Source organism: Orbicella franksi, chromosome 15, assembly GCF_964199315.1.
Source record: "Orbicella franksi chromosome 15, jaOrbFran1.1, whole genome shotgun sequence".
Lineage (NCBI taxonomy): Eukaryota > Metazoa > Cnidaria > Anthozoa > Scleractinia > Merulinidae > Orbicella > Orbicella franksi.
In genome coordinates, this window is record NC_138159.1 from 1,041,359 (window position 1) to 1,060,392 (window position 19,034).

The window sequence follows — 19,034 nt, forward strand, 5'->3', positions numbered from 1 at the left end:
TTGGTTCGGATTTGCTCGCTTTCACCTTGTGGATCTATACCAAACACATCCACTCTTGTTTTCATTCTACTTTACGTTTATTTAAACTATTTGGAGAGTTACTTTACAAACCAAAACTACAAACAACAATTAAATTGTCTTACAATGACTAACATTAAATCATGTCTTGATTTTTTTTGAGAGGGAGAGCTACTTTACAAACCAAAACTACAAAACAACAATAAAATTGCCTTTTAATGACTAACATTAATTCATGTCTTGATCCAAGAACGACTACGTGATTTTTAATCCGAATTTATCTGATCATTTATCCACCGAGCAAAAGCTGACACCTTGGTGTACACGCCATATTTTCCAATTCTTCCACAACCATCCCCCCAAGACACGACGCCCGCGAGCACCCAGCGTTGATCATCATCGCTAGCTGTACGACTGTTATCCATGGCCAGCGGTCCTCCCGAGTCTCCTTGGCAAGCATCACCACGTGACCCGTCATGATAACCAGCGCAGAACATATTGCTCGTGACAGGATATCTACGGTGCGCTTTCTTGCACAACGTTTGCTCCACAATGGGTACAGTAACTTGGTGGAGTCTCTTAAGGGTTCTACCTTGCTCTTTTTTACCGCCCCAGCCTGTAATCACCATGTCATTTCCTGGCTTCAACAAAAATTTATCTTCGTCAGTTTTACGCAGAGGCAGGCAGATTGGTCTGACGTAATCAGTGAAAACAGCGTCCCTGCTGAGGTAAATCAGGGCAATATCTGAGTCGTAATCGTCTACGTTTGTGGAGTACTGGTGATGAATTATAATCCTGTCAGCACGAATTATCTGCGCTGTTTCGCGTTCTGGATGTTTGATCTTGTCAGTGAACAATTTACCAAGACGGACCTCGATATCTCCCACTGCCATGCCTTAAACACAAAAAGAGTGAAGCATATCGCGAGTTGAATACCAACAACACAAAACCAAACAGTGTGAAGAAACCTTGCCTACATTTTAAGATATTTGTGTACAGGAGAATTGCTAAACAACTGTTTTAAAATAGAAATATTTATTTCTGAATCATATTCAGTAGGCGTCTGTTAAAACTGCTTAATCTCTCTATTACTAACCGCAGGTAACAGTAGTACAGTCAAATCGCTATTAAGCAGCCCTCTGTTAAGTGGTCACCATCCAAATTCCCGAAATTCGCCCCACCAGGAGCTCATGACCTCGCTTCACAAATTTACTATATATTTGACTTCCATCAAGCGGCCACCTCTATTAAGCGACGCGGTCACCGTTTGGACTTCCCAATTGCCTAATTTTATCGTGATTCACCTCTGTTAAACAGTCACCTTGTCACATTTGGTGATCAACCGGAGCACAGTTTTAGTTACGCAACCCAAAATTACAGACGAACATGACTAATTTTTTCACTTCATGCTAAATGAGATACCCAAACTGTCCATGATCCGCTTTAAGGACGTTCGCGCGAAGATTTTCCGGTCGATAGATTTTTTTTAAAACTTTTACTGCCGTCAGATAATGAGTTACTTGTGTCAGAAATGCAAAAAAAGATTGGGGGTCACCTACTTCGTTTCAGAGATAAAGAGTGTGGAAAGCTACCCTGATTTTGAAAAATTGACGCATGTAATTCTGCATGGTCTGCAAAGGTTTATAGTTAAAAATATCGAAGAAGAGACAACGGAGACAAACGATCTTAGTCATATTTTGTAGAAGTGGGTCTGTTGCGTAAATAATTCCAAATGTTGCCAACGTTTTCACAGAACTTAACCCTTCAAGAGGCATTTGAAACCGCCGCACAGATAAACGAAAGGCTTAAAGTAACGGTCGATGGTGCATTTTGCAAAAATTCCAAGCTTCTAATCGATAGATTTTCTTCATTTTTTCCCTAAACGTAGAAAATCGGTAGAGAAAATGATCCATCAAAACATAGGGGTCACCGAACGTCCAAGATCGTTAAATCCAGGCAAAGCTATAGCAATGGCCATCTGCCCTATCATTGTTCATTTTATTACTTAGCGCGCCCATCGACGCATGACGTGGCGTGTAAATTTTCGTGCGCGGTAAGGATGCGCAGAAACAATTGGTGCGAACGTTCTTAAGGCCTATAAGGCAAAGACGCTCGACGCTTACCTTACAAAATAACTACTATAAAATCTGTTGGCGAGTGCGTTGACTCCTTAGAATCTGCAACCACTTATTTTTCGCGGTACATTTGTTAGGAACAATAAAAGTAGATTACGTGCTTACTTTTGTTTCACAAGTGAATATATGAGAGATCATATATTTGAACTGCGGAGAAAGATATGAAGACATGATTGATCATCGCAGTTATACTCACAACTTAAGCAATTGTGAAATTAAAGCCTGAAAAAAATTCAGGCCTGAAATTTTACAACTGCTTAAGTTGTGTGTATAACTGCGATGATCAATCATGTCTTCACATCTTTCTCCGCAGTTCAAATATATGATCTCTCATCTATTCACTTGTATTCTTCACCATCTACGGGTATATTACGAACTCACAATGTGACCACCTTCCAGTTGGCTTGATAGCTCAGTTGGTAGAGCACTGCACCGGTATCGCAAAGGTCATGGGTTCGAAACCCGTTCAGGCCTGAATCCTGTTCAGGCTTAAAATTTACAACTGCTTAAGTTGTGTGTATAACTGCGATGATCAATCATGTCTTCAGTACTTTTGTTTTCTTGTCCAATTCTTGCCCCATATTTTTGCCCCAACCTCTATTAAGTGGTCGCCGGGCTATTCCCTGAGTGTGACCGCTTAATAGAGGTTTCACTTTAAAGAATTGCACTCTGAAATACAGGATCATTTTCTCTACCTTGTGGGCACTTACTTTGGCTACTTTTCGCCTTAATGCGCATGCGTGTATGACGTACTACAGGTTACGTTTATTGGAAATAATATTGGGACTGTTTTATATATCTCTGTATCTTACTCGAGGGGATACAGTGGGCAGCAGTAACAACCCATCTGTTAGCCACCAGTGATCCACCACAGAAATGTCTTTTTCTCCTTGTGTCCCAAAGACTCGCCATCCACGGGTAAGACCCCTTTTCGACCTTGTCCCCGTTAACGATTTTGCCGCGAGTCGCAAGGGTTGGTCTGCCGCAGTCTAAAGGGAAAAGAGAGAATTTTTTAACAGAAATGTTACGCCGAATATGTTCATCCTTCCAAATATGACAAACTATATTCATCATGGGAAATTCACACGTGTGCGCATGCCAGCTATCCTAAACTCTTCCCCCCCCCCCCCTCCCCCCACCGGATTTAACTCCTGTATAGAGCAGCAAGGAAAGAGTTCAGCAACAACATTCGGTCCACATACAGATATTAAGAGAGAATCTTTCTAATTAGCAAACATAGCACTGCAGAAGTCGAAAAATCGATTTTTCTCTCTTTTCGTCCACAAATAGCTCTTAGGTAGATATAAAACGTGATATAGTTTTTTAGAGCTCAAAGCGCTTTAAATTCGAGAAAATCCAGGAAAAAGATAACCCAAGCTGATTTTAATACATGTTTTACAACAACATAAAAGTGTTGCAAAGGCGAAGTTTTAAGGAATTTGGAGTTATGGCACATGTCGAAAAATATCTCTGAATTTTATTCGTAAATTAGGAATGCGACCCAACTGAAAAGGACTTTTTTAAAAATTGCCATTCTCCAATGGCGCTCAAGTCAAGTTCTAACCTGTTTTGGATAGCTGGATACTTTGTCTAGCAAGAAAGAGAATCGATAAGTTCTGGTTCTCCTTTACACGCGAACGCAAATTAAGTTTAGATTACTAATTTTACGCCTTTGCGATCGGCCATTTTGGTGACCGTCGAGGCGACAATCACGTTTCATATCTACCTAAGAACTTTTTCTGGACGAAAAGAGAAAAAAATCAATTTTTTAGACTTCTGCCGCCAAATCCAAATTTTGCTTGGTTTTTGGTGACATTTACTCTTAACACTTATTAGAAGAAGAAATAGAGGGGCTGGCGACCTGAAATTTGAAACCCAGGGGCTTAACTACGACTTAAACGATTTTGTCATAACTGAATTCAAATTAGTTAATATGGAGATTCTCTTCGTCGCAGTATATGTATACAAAAAGCAGTTCTTAGAATCGGTATTGTAATATCCAGAAAAGATCAAGTTCTCAGGTGACGACTTCAATTAAATTTTGAATTGATCCTGGAAATATCAGGGTTGAATTAAATTCCTTGCATTTAAAACGATGCATGTTTAGCTATGTGAGCTTCATATCTTATATCACTAACCTGCGTCCAGCGGTCGCACCACCTTAACATAAGCTCGTGCCAGTTTAGTTCCCGCCCTGTTTGTTGCGTTACAGATATACCAGCCCTTATCCTCGAGGTAAGCGCGCAGAATCAACAAACTGCCAATCTTCGCGAAAGCAAAGTTGTCTCCTGAAACGGGTTTCCCATCTTTATACCACGTGATCTTTGTATCCGAAGTTGACGCAGAACAATGTAAAATGGCGCTGTTCGTTTCTGTGAGCGATTCGTTACTTGGCGTCACGCGAAATCGCGGAGGAGCTGAAAGTAAACATTAATAATGTCTCAGAATCGTCATAATTCGATTTTAATGGTGGTCTGTATTACCTTTTCTTCTAAACTAGTTTTAATTTTTCCCCTTCCATGTAAGTCACACTGAGCGAGTTCTGTTGGGAATCCTTAACTCTGATTGGTTCACTCATGGTCGTCCTTTCGCTAATTAAACACAATGGCGCGTTTAAAAAAGTAGGTTTTTGTCTGCAAACAGTCAGACTTTCTACTACGACAATGCGAATACTCGCCCTCTTTTCAGTCTGTGAGCGATACTCAGCTCGGCTGAACTATGACCAATAGGCTATTCGCTCGTAGAAAACGAGAACTCGTAGCTAAACTGTCAGTTATGAAGACTGTGTCTCTCAGTGAGTGTTTATTCTAGACTTCGGTATGAGCAGATGAAATCAAAGCACACTTACCAAGGCATTCAGGAGACTTATCACTCCATTTACCGTCGCCCATACAGGTACGGGTCACGGGACCATGTAGATTGAACTGAGGGAAACACGTGTAGCGAATCACAGTGCCCTGTGGGTAATCATCCTCTTCCTCAGGGGAGGGGTGTCTGTCACCATTCCTTGGGTTGCCTGGATCTGGGCAGCGTATGCGAGAATCAACTGAAAAAAGAAATAAGAAATATGGTTTAAAATATAGGAATACGAACAGGCAGCGGTCAAACGCGAAGGCACAAGGCCAAAGATCGAGTAACGTGTAAGAGGTTTATCAGTGTCATGGTACAAAAAAATTCTCGACTAACCAAAATACTAGACCACCAAACTGGTGGGTTGAAAACTCCATTCAAATTCTGCACACAGCAAGAGCTTAAGAAGAAATCCAATAGAAAATTTGAAGTGGACAAAAACCTTGTGCCAGAATAATCACATTACCGGTAAGTATATTACAGTCCTTTTCGCATTTCCTAAAAGCTAAAGATATAAATGTTTGCCTGAAATACACCAAAAACAATTTCCCATGGGAACTCAAGAAAATGAATTTCAAAGTCCAGACAAATGTGTAAACACAGGTAAAATTTCATCATCAGTTCCTTTTCACCAGTACTTTCAAGTGTTTCAAACAGTCGCAAAGAAGTTTGCAAAGCAATGTAAATAATCTTGATACAAGGGTTTGTCCATTTGTTACTCGAACTTCAATTACGGCAGTTTTTGGCTTAACACGCGTACAGTTGTAAATTTGAGGCAATTTTTTTTTAATTGCTAAACGAGCTAATACGAAACGACTTGAAGTGCGTCTAAGGGACTGGGTGCCACAAACCTGGAGGCGTAGCCTGAAACACAGTAAACTCTGTTGGCCGATCAAGGCCCTGGGCTATACTCTCGACATCTTTACCAGTCTCTTTATCGACTGAGTGAATCCCGGTCGTTTCCCAGTCACTCCAGAAAAGTCTGAAAGGAATATATAATGAGAAACACCTTCAGTGACAGAAACAATTGAAATAATTTCAGCATTAGATGAATAAATTAGGTGGTCTTGGAGAGATATGGTTACTGTTGTAGTTTGGTTTGTGATTTTATGGATCTTTACCTCTTGTTTAGAATAGCGAGTGAGTAAGGGTGATTAACATGTGGAGCACTCAGCAATACTCGGCGCCCTCGACCCTGAAAGCAAAAAAAAATAGTAAGCGGTTTTCAGTTAAGGCGAGAAGAGAAGAAAAACTCTAGAGATCTCCGAAAAGAGCTGTCCATATACTATGCAATGCCTTACGGGGGTTTCTTAAAGACCACACTCGTCCCCAGTTTTACTCGTTATAAATTGTCCGCTTCGCCAACCAGGAAACGGTGGCTCTGGGGTCGAGAATGCCTAAAGACTGACTGGAGGTGAATGTCACACGTAGTACGAGCGTGACTAATGACGTCACTGATCAAGTAATGCATTGACGTCAGATTTTTAACGAGACGTATCTACTTTGACAGAAGTATGACGCAATTATTGTCAATAAGAACATGTAACGTCAGTACATATAAAACAGACTACCACAATTTTTTAAATGCCAAAATAATCGTCAGCCGGTGAGCAGGTCCTCGATAAAAAAAAGTACGCCAACAGATTTAGTAAACATGGTTACTCACTAAGCGAGCCAAAAATTTCAGATTTATTGGGAAGTAATGGCTTGAAGGTCTTATCTTAGAACCTTAGAACTAGAGAAAGAAAACCGAAAGAAACTCATGGAAATAGTTCAGAAGAACTGTTTTACCATTAAATTGGATGTCTCTATTTTGTCAAGGCCAGCATCTGCCCAAAAAAGCCTCTGTGAAGCTTCGTCAAGAACTAAACCATTCGGCCATTTCAAATCTCCTTGAACAATAGTTCGTCTGCTTCCACCATCTAAATCAGAGCGTTCAATCTTAGGCGTGTCTCCCCAGTCTGTCCAATACATCAACCTAGTTATTAGACAGAAGGTAAGACAAAGGTAAGGTTAAAGGAGCTCTGTCAAAGTATTTTGAGTTATTTTGGCCACGTAAAAAACTATCTTTTAACTGAAATAAACCTGAAAATAGTAGTTTACTAAGATAGAAAAACACCAAAGAGATAACAATAAGCCATAAAAGAACAAGGATGGTTAAGGATGGAGAAGATTGATACGGATTACAAACGACGAACTTGAAAAATTTACTTTTCAAGATGCGCAAAGCGTGACGTAGCTCATTTAACTGACTGTCCAAATGTATCGCAGTGTCTCTAGCATTACAGAGTTTGTCTTCTCCTGAATGGAATAACAGCCCTGTCGAACATAGTGCTGAATCATTAACACGAGGAGAAAGGCTATATCTTTCAAAATATCCCTATTATTTCACGGGTTCATCTCTGGAACACCGATGAAAATGGTCGAAAGTGTGTGAGGATATTACGACGATTTTCCAAAGATTTCAAAAATGTGCGAACATTTTCCAAGACTTTTAAAGAAGTATCAACTGCCTGCTCGTCCGATGAGCTGTTGCTTAGAACTTTACAAGGTAAAAACTACTTGAAATTTCTCATGTCACGATGAGCTTTTTCATAAGTTGCCAAGAACGCCACTCTAGTCAACACCATCCAATATCGCACACTAAGTATTCCCAATATGTGCTAATAATTCAGGCTCGATTTGCCGCTCTCTCGGGTACGATTCCCGCAGGTCTTCCGAAGTAGTGCGGGCATATTATCCCGAACAGCTGCAGGTAATCGAGCCTGTGGTAGGTACGTCATGTATGGGAGCATATATTGTACCACAGTAGCCTGCTAACAATTGCGCTCCAGCAAACTAGGCGATTTCACAAACCTTCTGGCCTTATAAAGAACTAGCGCTCTAGGCTTATCTAAGCCTTTAAGTATCGTCCTCCGGTTTCCACCACCTAAGTCAGCACGCTGTATGTTCTGATAAGTAACATCAGTCCAGTACAGTAAATCATCATCCACATCCAGTGTCAAACCATCCACTACTCCAACATCTTTCCTGTGTGGAAGAATCAAACCTAACTCTTAGCACAGGAGACACTACACTATGCATGACATGAAGTGGGTAATGGACAAGCACGGCAAATCTTCGGTGATGTGTTCATTTAATTCAATCAATCAGGAATTTGCGGGACCACTCCAATTTGGCAGGTACGTGGAAAAATGTTTTTGATCGAATTACAATGGAACCCCGCCTTACGGCCACCTCGTTAATACGGCCACTTTCTTCTGGTCAGAACAAAAGCTCAGTCAGTCATTTTCTTATTTAAAGAACCCCTCTAATACGGGATGGCGACATAAATTGAATATCAATGTAAGAATAAACGGCATCGGGGCTAGAAAAGTTAAGGTTTATGAATAATGAAGTTGAACATTCAGGATTGGCGGAAGAATTTTCATCTTCAAGAGGTAACTGTTTCACATAACATAATACACTGGATCGAGACAACCTGTTAATCCTATCATTGATGGATTTGAAGGTCCTTTTACTTGGGGTTTCAATATTCCGCTCACCAAACCAACGTGTCTACTCCTCCAACTCCACTCACTGACATTCGCTTTATTGCATTGGCTGAGGTGTCACTCCAATAAATGCGCTTATCAACCGGGTTATAATCCAGTGCAACAACCATCTCGGGGTTATCTATCTGCAGCTTCTGAAAAACGGCTCTATCTTGTTTGGTGTCCACGAAGAGCTGCCATATTGACGAAGTGGCAGCAACCAACACAGAGTAACTTGGTAGAGGAGCTGTGAAATAAAAACAGGAGAAGTTAGTGTTTGAAGTTAATCCTTCGACTTTCAAAGGAGCTGCGTCACGCTTTCTGCAACTTTAAAAGTTAAACTTAAATTTTTAAAGTTCGTTGTTTGTAATCCGCGTTAAATGTTCCCCATCCTTAACCATCCTTGTTCCTTTATGGTTTAATGTTATCTCTTCTGTCTTAGTAAACTATTGTTTTCAAGTTTCCTTAAATTTAAAGGTAATTTTGTACGTAGACAAAATAACTCAAAATACCGTGACTGTTAGACTCGAGGTGTGCCCTTCTTTCTGACTGCGTAAGGTGATAAAGGCTTTAAACTAATATGGCGAGAATAAGAATAATGTTTGCAGCAAACGGCAAAGATTGCCTCTGTTTCAGCCTTTCCCTCTAATCGTTAAAAAGTTAGAAAACGTCACCTATCCACAGCAAATAGAAATATCTCACTCAAGTGTAAAAACGGCTTAAGACAGACGGCAAAACGTTTTGTCGTTTGCACTTTAAGTCCTCCTCTCTAATGGTTTGCTGTAAGATGCCAATATACGAACTATAACTAAACTGAGACAGATACGATGAAAATTAGCCCACCCGGACAGCATTTGGCAAACGCATCAACAGGTGAAATGTGACAGTAGGAGTCAGCAGGACAGGCATTCCTTGGAGCTCCTCTTCCACAGAAATAATCACGTCTGGTCAGCGGGTTTTGTACGGGAGTCTTACCATGACATGGAGGGACTGGGTAGAGAGGAAAGATGAGTCACGGTCAAGATAAACTCACTAATCAGGTACCGTGTGCGGTATGTTCAGCGCTTTAAGAAAGAAATGTTGAAAGGAAAACTGTGAGTATTACAGAATGCAAACGATAAGGTTCGTTTTCCGCCTTTCTCACTCTGGTCCGGTCGCGTCTCTCCAGAAGGTCCTGCCCAAGACCTTACCATTGTCTCCTACAACAATTCTCACACTTTTTTACTTCAAATTCTTTCAGACTTCGAAGACCATGAAAACCGGAAGTGGCGTTGAACTTTTGCGTTTGATCACTGTCAACAACTCACCGTTCTGACAGGTTTTTCCGTCTCCCATGAGTTGCATGTCCGCTGGACACGAACACTGCACCTTCCAATGACGTAATGACGTGCACGTATGACTGCAACCGCCGTTGTTAAATGTGCAAGAGTCTGGAAACAAAGAAAATATTAAAATCCTGGCAAAAATGTTCAGTTGGAGAAAACTCAAGTATTTGTTCCCATAAGCCTTATAATATTGCTTTTAGTAAGAACGACCATAATACCCACCGCCTGTCTTCGAGACACACTTATCTTGCACTGCGCAAGTCTGCTGTGATGTACAGAGTGGACTGCAAAGAGGTCGCGCTGCCATGGTAATCTGGCGGGCCAATACCACGCCCGCCTCCTGCCACGTGACAAATGCACCTCGGAGGTTGCTATTGTAAAGTGTGACAGGATTCTTTTGTTGCCTGCCAAACGTAAGTTGGAGATTACCTGCGAAGCAATTAAGTTTAGATAAGTTCCAAGGTGGAAGGATGCGCTATTCAAAATGAAGATATTTAGTCTCCTTACCTGTTACAATAAACTTAATTGTGTGCTAGTTTTTTGCTAGTTTTGGCTATAACCATCTCATATCCAACAAGCGTGAGTGGAATAATTGTCTTATTAAAAACGCCCCCAAAATATAGAAAACCAAAATGAAAAAAAATAAAATAAAATAAAAACGATCCAAAAACTACGCGCACGCTTACCATATTTGTAGAGCACGGTATACTGGCCGATATACCATGATGGCTAAGCCATCATGGTAATTGCATTATCCAACGACCCAGTATTTAATAATACCTATTGGCCACTTACCTTGTAGAAGTTCTCCCCCAATCACCCATGTTCCTCGACCTTGTTCTTGCCATAAGAGAAAATGATGGCCGGTTATAGGAAAGTAGACAGCTGACGGCGTTCTCACTCGCTTTGTTTCCAAGCAACTGTACGGTTTTACATCCCGAATGTAACGCTGACGTGTCAATAGGACCGAGGCTGTTGAAATTAAAGGCTTGCCTTTGTCGTTATCTTCCCAAAATAAGATCAATCTGTTTGAAAGAAGAATACAGGGAATGAAGAATCGCCATATAGAACATGACCTATTCAATCACCTTCAATAGCGTGACCTATACCATATATAAGACCAGTTTGTATGTAAAGGGAATCACCTGTAGATTCGAGGGTAAATAAGGTTGTTGTTGATGATGATGATGATGATGATGATGATGATGACGACGACGACGACCTTCAATAGCGTGACCTATTCCAGTTATGATACCAGTTTGTATTCAACAAGCATGACGTGACTTTTAAAACACTCTAAAGCTCTGTCCAAGCGATCAAACATTGCTTGGTGACCAAACATGTTTATGTTGTAGTGATTGGCCAAACGGTATCAAACGTGTTTGAACGAAAAAATGTTTTTCAATCTCAGTCGAGGCATTTTGAGTTATTTGGCCACGAACAAAATTACCTTTACATTCAAAGGAAGGAAACCTGAAAATAATAGTTTACTAAGATAGAAAAATACCACAGAGATTAAAATAAACCATAAAGGAACAAGGATGGTTAAAGATGTAGAAGATTAACTCGAATTACAAACAATGAACTTGAAAACTTTAGGCTAAGTGGAACCGTGATGTATCTCCATTTGGTCAAAAGACAAATACTTGCATCCGGGATAATTTACCTGTCAGTGAGTTCATTGTAGTAGCCAGTTGTCTTTGCAAGCGTGTTGTTGGTATAACCAACAAAGTTCTTTGTCTCAGCCTTCTCTGTGTTAGACGCATGCTCCCCGTTACTATCCCGTTTGGTAAGAACCACCATATGAACGCCCGACTTCAATTCGAAATCGGCGTTAGCGATTCCCCCATTCTCTACGGTGCAGGTGAAAAAGAATTCGTCTCTCTTGGAGTCGAAGAAGATATTGGGTTCATAAGCATCACCTTTGAAGCTACAGATTGAATCCACCTTTAACACTTTGCCTTTGGAGTCAACGAACAAGCCAGTTACTTCTTTGCGAGTTTCCTCCAAGATGACAGCTCCCACATAACCTCCTAAAAAAAAAGAAAAGACAAAATTTGAATAGAAATCTTTGAATTTGAACTCACGACTCGGTGGAAGAAATCATTCTTTTGTATCCAGTGGAACCCCGTAAATACGGTCGCCAACGGGCCTTGAAAATTTAGCCGAGATAGCGGGGTGGCCGTAACGGGTAGGGTCAAATTTCATGACTGGTCTAAACTGGGTGACATCTTAACGGATATATCACAATTGCATTTTCAAACAACTGTTCTTTAGTAAGCCTCCGGAATGCGATGTAATTTTTAAAAAAATGAACCTTCTAATCAGCGCGTACAATGTGGGAAGATGAACATAACTGGTTTGAATGGCCGTGTACACAGGCTAAAATAATAAAGGATTTTACAAGTTGGAATTTAAGAATGTGGCCGTTGGCCGTGTTAATGGGATGGCTGCATTAATGGGGTTTTCTTATAAGAAATTGTATGGGCGTTTCGCGGGACAAAAAGAAGTGGCCGTGACAAGGAGGTGACCGTAAGGCGTGATTCCACTGTACTTTGAGTTGGGAAATCTTTGTTTACAATATTTGCTTCAGTAGCATAAGCGATTCAGTTTCTGATCAAACTAAAAAACATATCAGCTCTGAATATTGAAAGGGCATAGCACGATTAACTACCCCAAAGAATGTGAGCTTGATGTATTGAAAAAAAAAATTGTGCGATGCGGGTTTAAAAACTCAAAATTTTACAAAGAATGTATGAGCTCATTAGCGTTATTGCCACCAACGAATTTACAGATTTCGTAAGCCAATTTCTCCTTGAATATTACACCCAACGAGACAAAAATTTCACCAATTACTAAGTTTCACAAGCTCTTTAAGTCAATTTATATTTAGCATGATACCTTCTCTGTGCAAAGTCGTATATTAATGAGGAGCAAAGATCGCTCTTACACAAGCCATCAAGCAAGCTAACTAACACGCTAACTTTCCTAAGAGTAACCGACACGCATGCGTACCTGTGGCACTATTGTACTTGATAATAGGGCTCATTGCGTCGATCCACGCTTGAGGCCCTCCCTTCCCGGTACCCTTCACGAGCAGAGAAGGCCCGGCCGCCCTCTCGGTCTGTGAGCTCATCACTCTCTGGCTGATAATGATATATTTGTTGTTGAAGTATTCTCTGACACCGCTACGAAACTGGAAAGCGATCATGTATTCGTCACTCTTGATGTTGTAAGCTACAGACGGCCAGCCTTGATTTCCTGAGAATTTCAAAGAAAAAAGTTATGTTTATTTGAATGTTAATGTGAATGCGTTGCTCAGATAACGGGGCTAAATGAAGCGCTCGGAAAGCTGAAGGTGAGCTGTGATGTGTACACTGACTTCGGCTACTTAGAATAAACACAAACAAAATTCGCTAATTATAACAAACATTTTAGTTTACCAACGAGATAATTTGTTTCACAAAGACCTTCTCGAACTTGTTATCAAAACTTCAACAAATAAAATAATCAAACGTGACGGCGTTTGGGAATATATACTGGTGATGGATTGAGATTTTTCCAATTTTAAAACTGGGTTCGCTTTTCAGTTTAAGTTTCATTGCGGAGATAGATCAAGAAATCGAGACAGTTTTTCGTTCCAGTTCCAAGCCCTCGAAATTCGTCAAATAATCCCCTAGATCAATACATTCAATTCTTAGTTCCTCGCTTGCAAATGTGATGAAACACTGCCTCTCATATTTGACATGTTACTAAACCAACATGATTGTAAAGATTCAGTATAAACCACCTGCTTTCTTGTTGATATTAGCAGTAAAATTCAGCATTTTCTTGTCCACAATCCCACCAAAAGTATCAAGTCTCAAGGCAAAAAGTTGATCGGGAAGATTATCATTGTCGACATCAAAATCAAATGCCACAAGATATTCGTTTCTGTTGGAATTCCACGCGGTACTGTGATGTAAAACCTTTCCTTGACGGCTAAGGAATCCCGGAACAATCTTAAACAATGGTCCTGACTTTTTAGTTGCTCCTGCAAAAGCGACCTGCGAAAGGAAACAAGACTTGCCATTTTAAATTCTTCTGACGTTACGATTTACAATCATAGAAGGCAACAATACCCTTTAAACCCGTGGTCAAGATAAAAATTCTCCTTAATGATCTCAATTTATTTCTCACGGCACTAATTAAGAGAATTGCTTCAACTATCTCGACAATTGGTCAAAAATGATCATTTGATAAACTCTTATTACATGCGCATTGATGTTACAGGGAGAGAGTTGATTTTAATCAATCTTGGGTCGACTAAAAGGGTTGAGATAACTTTGATTTTTGCTTGAGCCAGGGAAAACGTTTAAGCCGGGTATCGTGTTTTTTTTCGTAAATTAAAAGAAAGAAACCTTGATAACGTTAATGCTGTATAAGTCAGTTGATTGTATGACGTTTTGAATTAACAATCACGTTTCAACAATACCTTTTTGTGTAATAAATACATAAATGAAGAAAGCGCTCTCTTGTAAAAATTATTAAAACTATGACCTTTCGACAATCAGTCTACTGTCTTCGACGGATAAAAATTTGTGATAAAATGAAACGCTGAAATTTGAATATAGAGAGTACTGCGCAGAGATCAAAAATACACGTAAAAAGAATGTTCGGATGAATGCTAAAATTAATGAAAATAAAAGAATGTTATATTGTCTAGGGAGAAGGCATGAGTTGTTGTCAGCCTCAACAGTTTTTGCTGTGTGCCATGATTCCACTGTCTTGCTGGTGCGATGGTTTCCTTTGTCAATGATCGTAGAGTACTCGTGATCAGAAGTCCATGCATGTTTTACAACGTTAGAACCTTTAACACACTGTTTTTGTCTTTCTTTTTTTACCAGAGAACGCTTCATTCAATTTCATTATGATCAATCTTGGTAACGGATCCTCGATATCTTGAAATACCTTTTTGGCTTCTACGGCTTTCTCCTCCTGCCCCTCTCCATCCACAACAGTCACAGCATAATAAAGCTCCATGTTAACCGGGGGGTACATGTCCTTGAACTTGATTTTACCCAGGCTCTGCAGGGACTGGTCCCGCTCGCCAGACACGTAAGGCGTCATACCCGCGACATTGTTAAAATACCTCGTGCTCCGATAAATATTGAAGTGTTTAAATTCCCCATTAGATGTGGGTTTCTCTGGACTGAAACACACCGGGATATAGAGGATAAAATAGAAATGAGAGCGGAGAAATAAAGTGGCAGCTGTTCACAAGAGCAGGACGAAGACTTTAGTTTAATGTCCTGTCTAGGTCTGTCACATTATGAAAACAGATTGTCTGTTTCTTAAAAACGATTATGGCGTGAACAACTCGCAAAAGGTCGACTACTCAAATAACATTAAACTTACTTGGGGCTGTTAGAAGTGAGGGAACTTGACGAAATAACCGAACACACAAACAGAAATAGCGATAAAGGAACACTTTAGACTCTCCCGCCTTCAGTAACTGGCATGCATTTTGTCAATAATGGCTTTTTTCGTTCGAAATTTGCTCCAAAAACGTATTTTAAAGGGAAAAAAGAAATGGAACCAAATGGTTACAAAAAACTTAATGCTAAAGACCTTGTTCATATTGACTCAGGACTTCGGGAATTGAAATATTAACGAGTACCACATTTGTCTTTTTTTAGCAAGTATTCCACGAGCGCGCGTTAGATATGGGATGGTAGATATGAGTTAGCTATAACCATCTCATATCCAACAAGCGCGAGTAGAATAACTGTTTTATTAAAACCGCCCCCAAAATATAGTAAACCAAACTAAACTAAAAAATAAAAACGTCGAAAAAATTACGCATGCGCCTGCCACGTTTGTGGAGCATGGTATAATGGCTCATAACCCATTATGGCTAAGCCAATGAAATGTCTTGAATTACATTATTCAATGATCCAGTTTTCAATACAAATTCATTATTTTTCCTGATTTGATTCGTACCTAAATGGCAGCTTGAGCCTGTTCCACTGCAGTAGAATCCCATCACAATCTTGCTTGGCAGTGAGGTCCTGGACCTTAAGCCCGCCGCCCAACACAAGTACTTGACGTCGCACTCGGGCCGCGGTGTGACTTGGGATATCACGCTCAACTACAGAAACCCTTTGTTCTTCGTTAGCTGCCAATAAAGAAAAATATAATTACCAAAAATGGCTGCAAGAGGCGTTTGAAAAAGGGTCAAATCGACGGATCTAATCTACTTACCAAAGTGAAGGGGATCCAATGGCTCATATTGGAGATCACCAAGGTCACCGTTAATCACTTGAATTTCATCCTCAAAGGCTGGAAAAGCGAGAGAGATTCAATTTATTTCAGCGCTACATGTTCTAATCAATTACATTAACCATTCAATTTTTTTCAACCAAACAGGAAGCAGAATAACTTGTCACCGCTCGTTTCCCGCGCTTGGCAGCGCCTGCATGGATTTCCTTTGAGATCTGATTGGCTCATTGGCACTCTTTTTGATTCTTGCGATTGGCTAGATTTAAGTCTTGTTTTGTTTTGTTTTGGCAGCTAGTATATATATAGTAACAAACACACTGTATTCTCCCACGCGCGGATAGCACTCGCGTGGAAGAGGATCTCAGATAAACAGGTTAATTAATTCGAGGAGTCTCGCGTGTCTGACCCTGCTGTCCCGGCCTGCTGTCTGCCATAGAAAGTTAGGGAGCTTTAAGGAATGACGACGGCTATGCGAAGAACTACGTCAAGAAAACAATGGATTTATATTTTACCTTCGAATTTCGCAATTATGTAATGCCAGCGGTCAATTCCAAAAGCAAATACGAGAAATTAGTCGTCGTGGCTAACGCTCTTTAACAGAACTTGGTCATTTTACGTTATTGTTGTGTGCGCGCGTAGAGGACGGCGTCGAATTGTATAAATGTTTATAACTCACGTGAATAGCAATTGTTGTGCTATTTACCTTTTGTCGCTATTGATATCTATGAAGTGATAGCTGATGAGCACGAGATAATAATCTTCTTCCTGTTTTGATGCGCAAGGCAAAATACATAAAACCAGCCAGCATTAAATTCCTGAGTAATAATCTTTCCTCTGATATAAAATTTATGATATACACTTTCTCTCGGATTCTTTTTAACGTGGAAAGGAGAAAAAGATTGAAAGAGAAATAATAGAATTGGTAATGGCAGGAAATCAACAGATATCAATTTACAAATACGTGATTTACGGTATGGACATCACTTCCCAGACATTACTTTTGCCATGAAATATCTTTATGACCGTCGAATGTAAAACGGTATTACCAGTTTTATGAAATTTTATGACCAGTGAATAAGAAACAGTAAAACCCCTGAATTGCATGCTGCAGGCCTGAAGACAAGAGAATACTTCACACTTGGGGCTCGGGTTGTCAAATATTAATTTCACAGCCAAAAATGAACTATTTGGAGTTTCTGTTTGGTACTTTAAACATGTTAAAGGGTTTTTCCCTATCAGACGATCACATCGGTACAGCAAAATGTGCCCGGGAAAGTGTCAAAACCCTAACTTGAACAAGTACCGTAACTCGATGTTGCTTAACACATAAATTTAGCACGGTACATCGAAAATTCAGAGGAAGATTTTTGTCCTGTTGCGTCATACGCTTTGACATAAAAATCAACAAGCCGAACGACTTACCGCAACTGAAGATGATACATGAAGAAAAGAAAACAAGACCAAAGATCTTGCTCCGCTTCATAGTCCGTGCTGTGCAGCTAGCTACACTGGAACTAAAATAGTTCAATTCCTTTCCTATCAAGCGGCTGCACTGACTCTCTTGGCTTCCTTTTCAGCACGTTTGTGAAAGGAAGTCGAGATAATGTTACGAAATTCACTAGGGTGAAAGGTTACACATGCTACAGTAAGAGGACAACTGGAATCGCAAATGGGTTTCGTATTTTGGAGTTTGATTTAGGATTGACTTATTCTATTATGTACTATACAGGGTACTTTTCGTGGTAATTATCCGAGTTATTTTTGTTATATTTGTCACACGTTTGGGGTATTGGCTGTAGAACGTCTTCATTGGTACCTTCCCCGGGGGGGGACTACCACATAAAAAGGAGGGGGTGCTTGTCGTACCTTTTAAGGGTTAATCAAGCGATTGTGGTGCCTTTTAGGATATTCAGCCTCAAAAGGTCCACAGCCGGAGCTTTTGCAGTACCTTTTACGGTATTGAGCCGAACAAATATGACAGAAGTGTTGTTTTAGAATTGGTTCTTCTTGGTGGGTGAAAACAATTTCAAGACATGCCCAAATAGGATCTTGGTACCCATTAAGGTTCTTTTCTCTTTTCAAAATTACCGACGAGCACCCCTCTCCTTTTTGTATGAGTACCCCCCCCCCATCCTGGATCTCCCCTCTCTAGCTCTCATTGTATAAATGTTCTGACCCCCTTCCCCCTGCAATGCCAGGGCGAGCCTCCTTCGCGTGAATTAGCTCGTCCGTCACACAATTCTTTCCAAACTGTATCGGAGACCAGAGGATGTATAAAACTCTAAGCTGTAGCGATTTATCAGACAGTTTTCGTGGACTGACTATGGAACACCTACTAAGAAACATTTTGTGAATGACATCCGCTACAGACGGCGCACATATTTTGCTGCTACAAATGAAACGGAAATTGTGAAACGAAACCTACCTCTTCAGCTAAGCATGCAGTGTATAGCCAGCGTCGAAGACGCCGAAAATTTCGGTCTGTAACGCAGGCCGACAGTGTGATGATTTGCATCGAGTGCAAAGCTAAGAGGAGTTGCCGGCCTGATGTGAATTTAGCAGAATAGCACAATGGTTCTCAGAGATATGTCTTTAAGGGAACTCATTCACGGAATTTCAAGCTATTTTGGCTTCGTACAAAATTACCTTTAATTACCTGAAAATAGTAGTTCACTGAGCTAAAAAAAACACCAAAGAGATAATAATAAACCATAAAGGAACAAGGATAGTTAATCGTGGAGGAGATTAACACGGATTACAAGCCACTAACTTGAAACATTTAGGCTAAACTTTTCATGATGCGCTAACCGTGACGTAACTCTTCTAAATGTTGAACTTGGGAAATCGAGTGTAACGCAGAATAGGACTCCGCGTAGCCATGGCATTATCATTATATTTACACATTTTGCACA

General features: G+C 40.3%; 1 protein-coding gene across 1 annotated transcript; it reads right to left on the reverse strand.

Annotated features, from left to right (window-relative positions):
* Positions 1-78: 78 nt before the first annotated feature.
* LOC145469526 (uncharacterized) lies at positions 79-18,245 on the reverse strand. The gene is made up of 20 exons (XM_081453271.1): positions 17,545-18,245; positions 16,105-16,182; positions 15,844-16,018; positions 14,812-15,052; positions 13,652-13,907; positions 12,877-13,122; positions 11,528-11,894; positions 10,657-10,886; positions 10,084-10,290; positions 9,844-9,966; positions 9,380-9,526; positions 8,549-8,783; positions 7,860-8,033; positions 6,795-6,981; positions 6,125-6,198; positions 5,855-5,985; positions 5,002-5,199; positions 4,292-4,570; positions 2,966-3,142; positions 79-913 (listed from the first exon to the last, which is right to left on the reverse strand). Exons 1-20 carry the CDS (start codon positions 17,603-17,605, stop codon positions 285-287), a joined length of 4,215 nt encoding a protein of 1,404 aa, XP_081309397.1. The 5' UTR covers positions 17,606-18,245; the 3' UTR covers positions 79-284.
* Between the last annotated feature and the right edge of the window lie 789 nt (positions 18,246-19,034).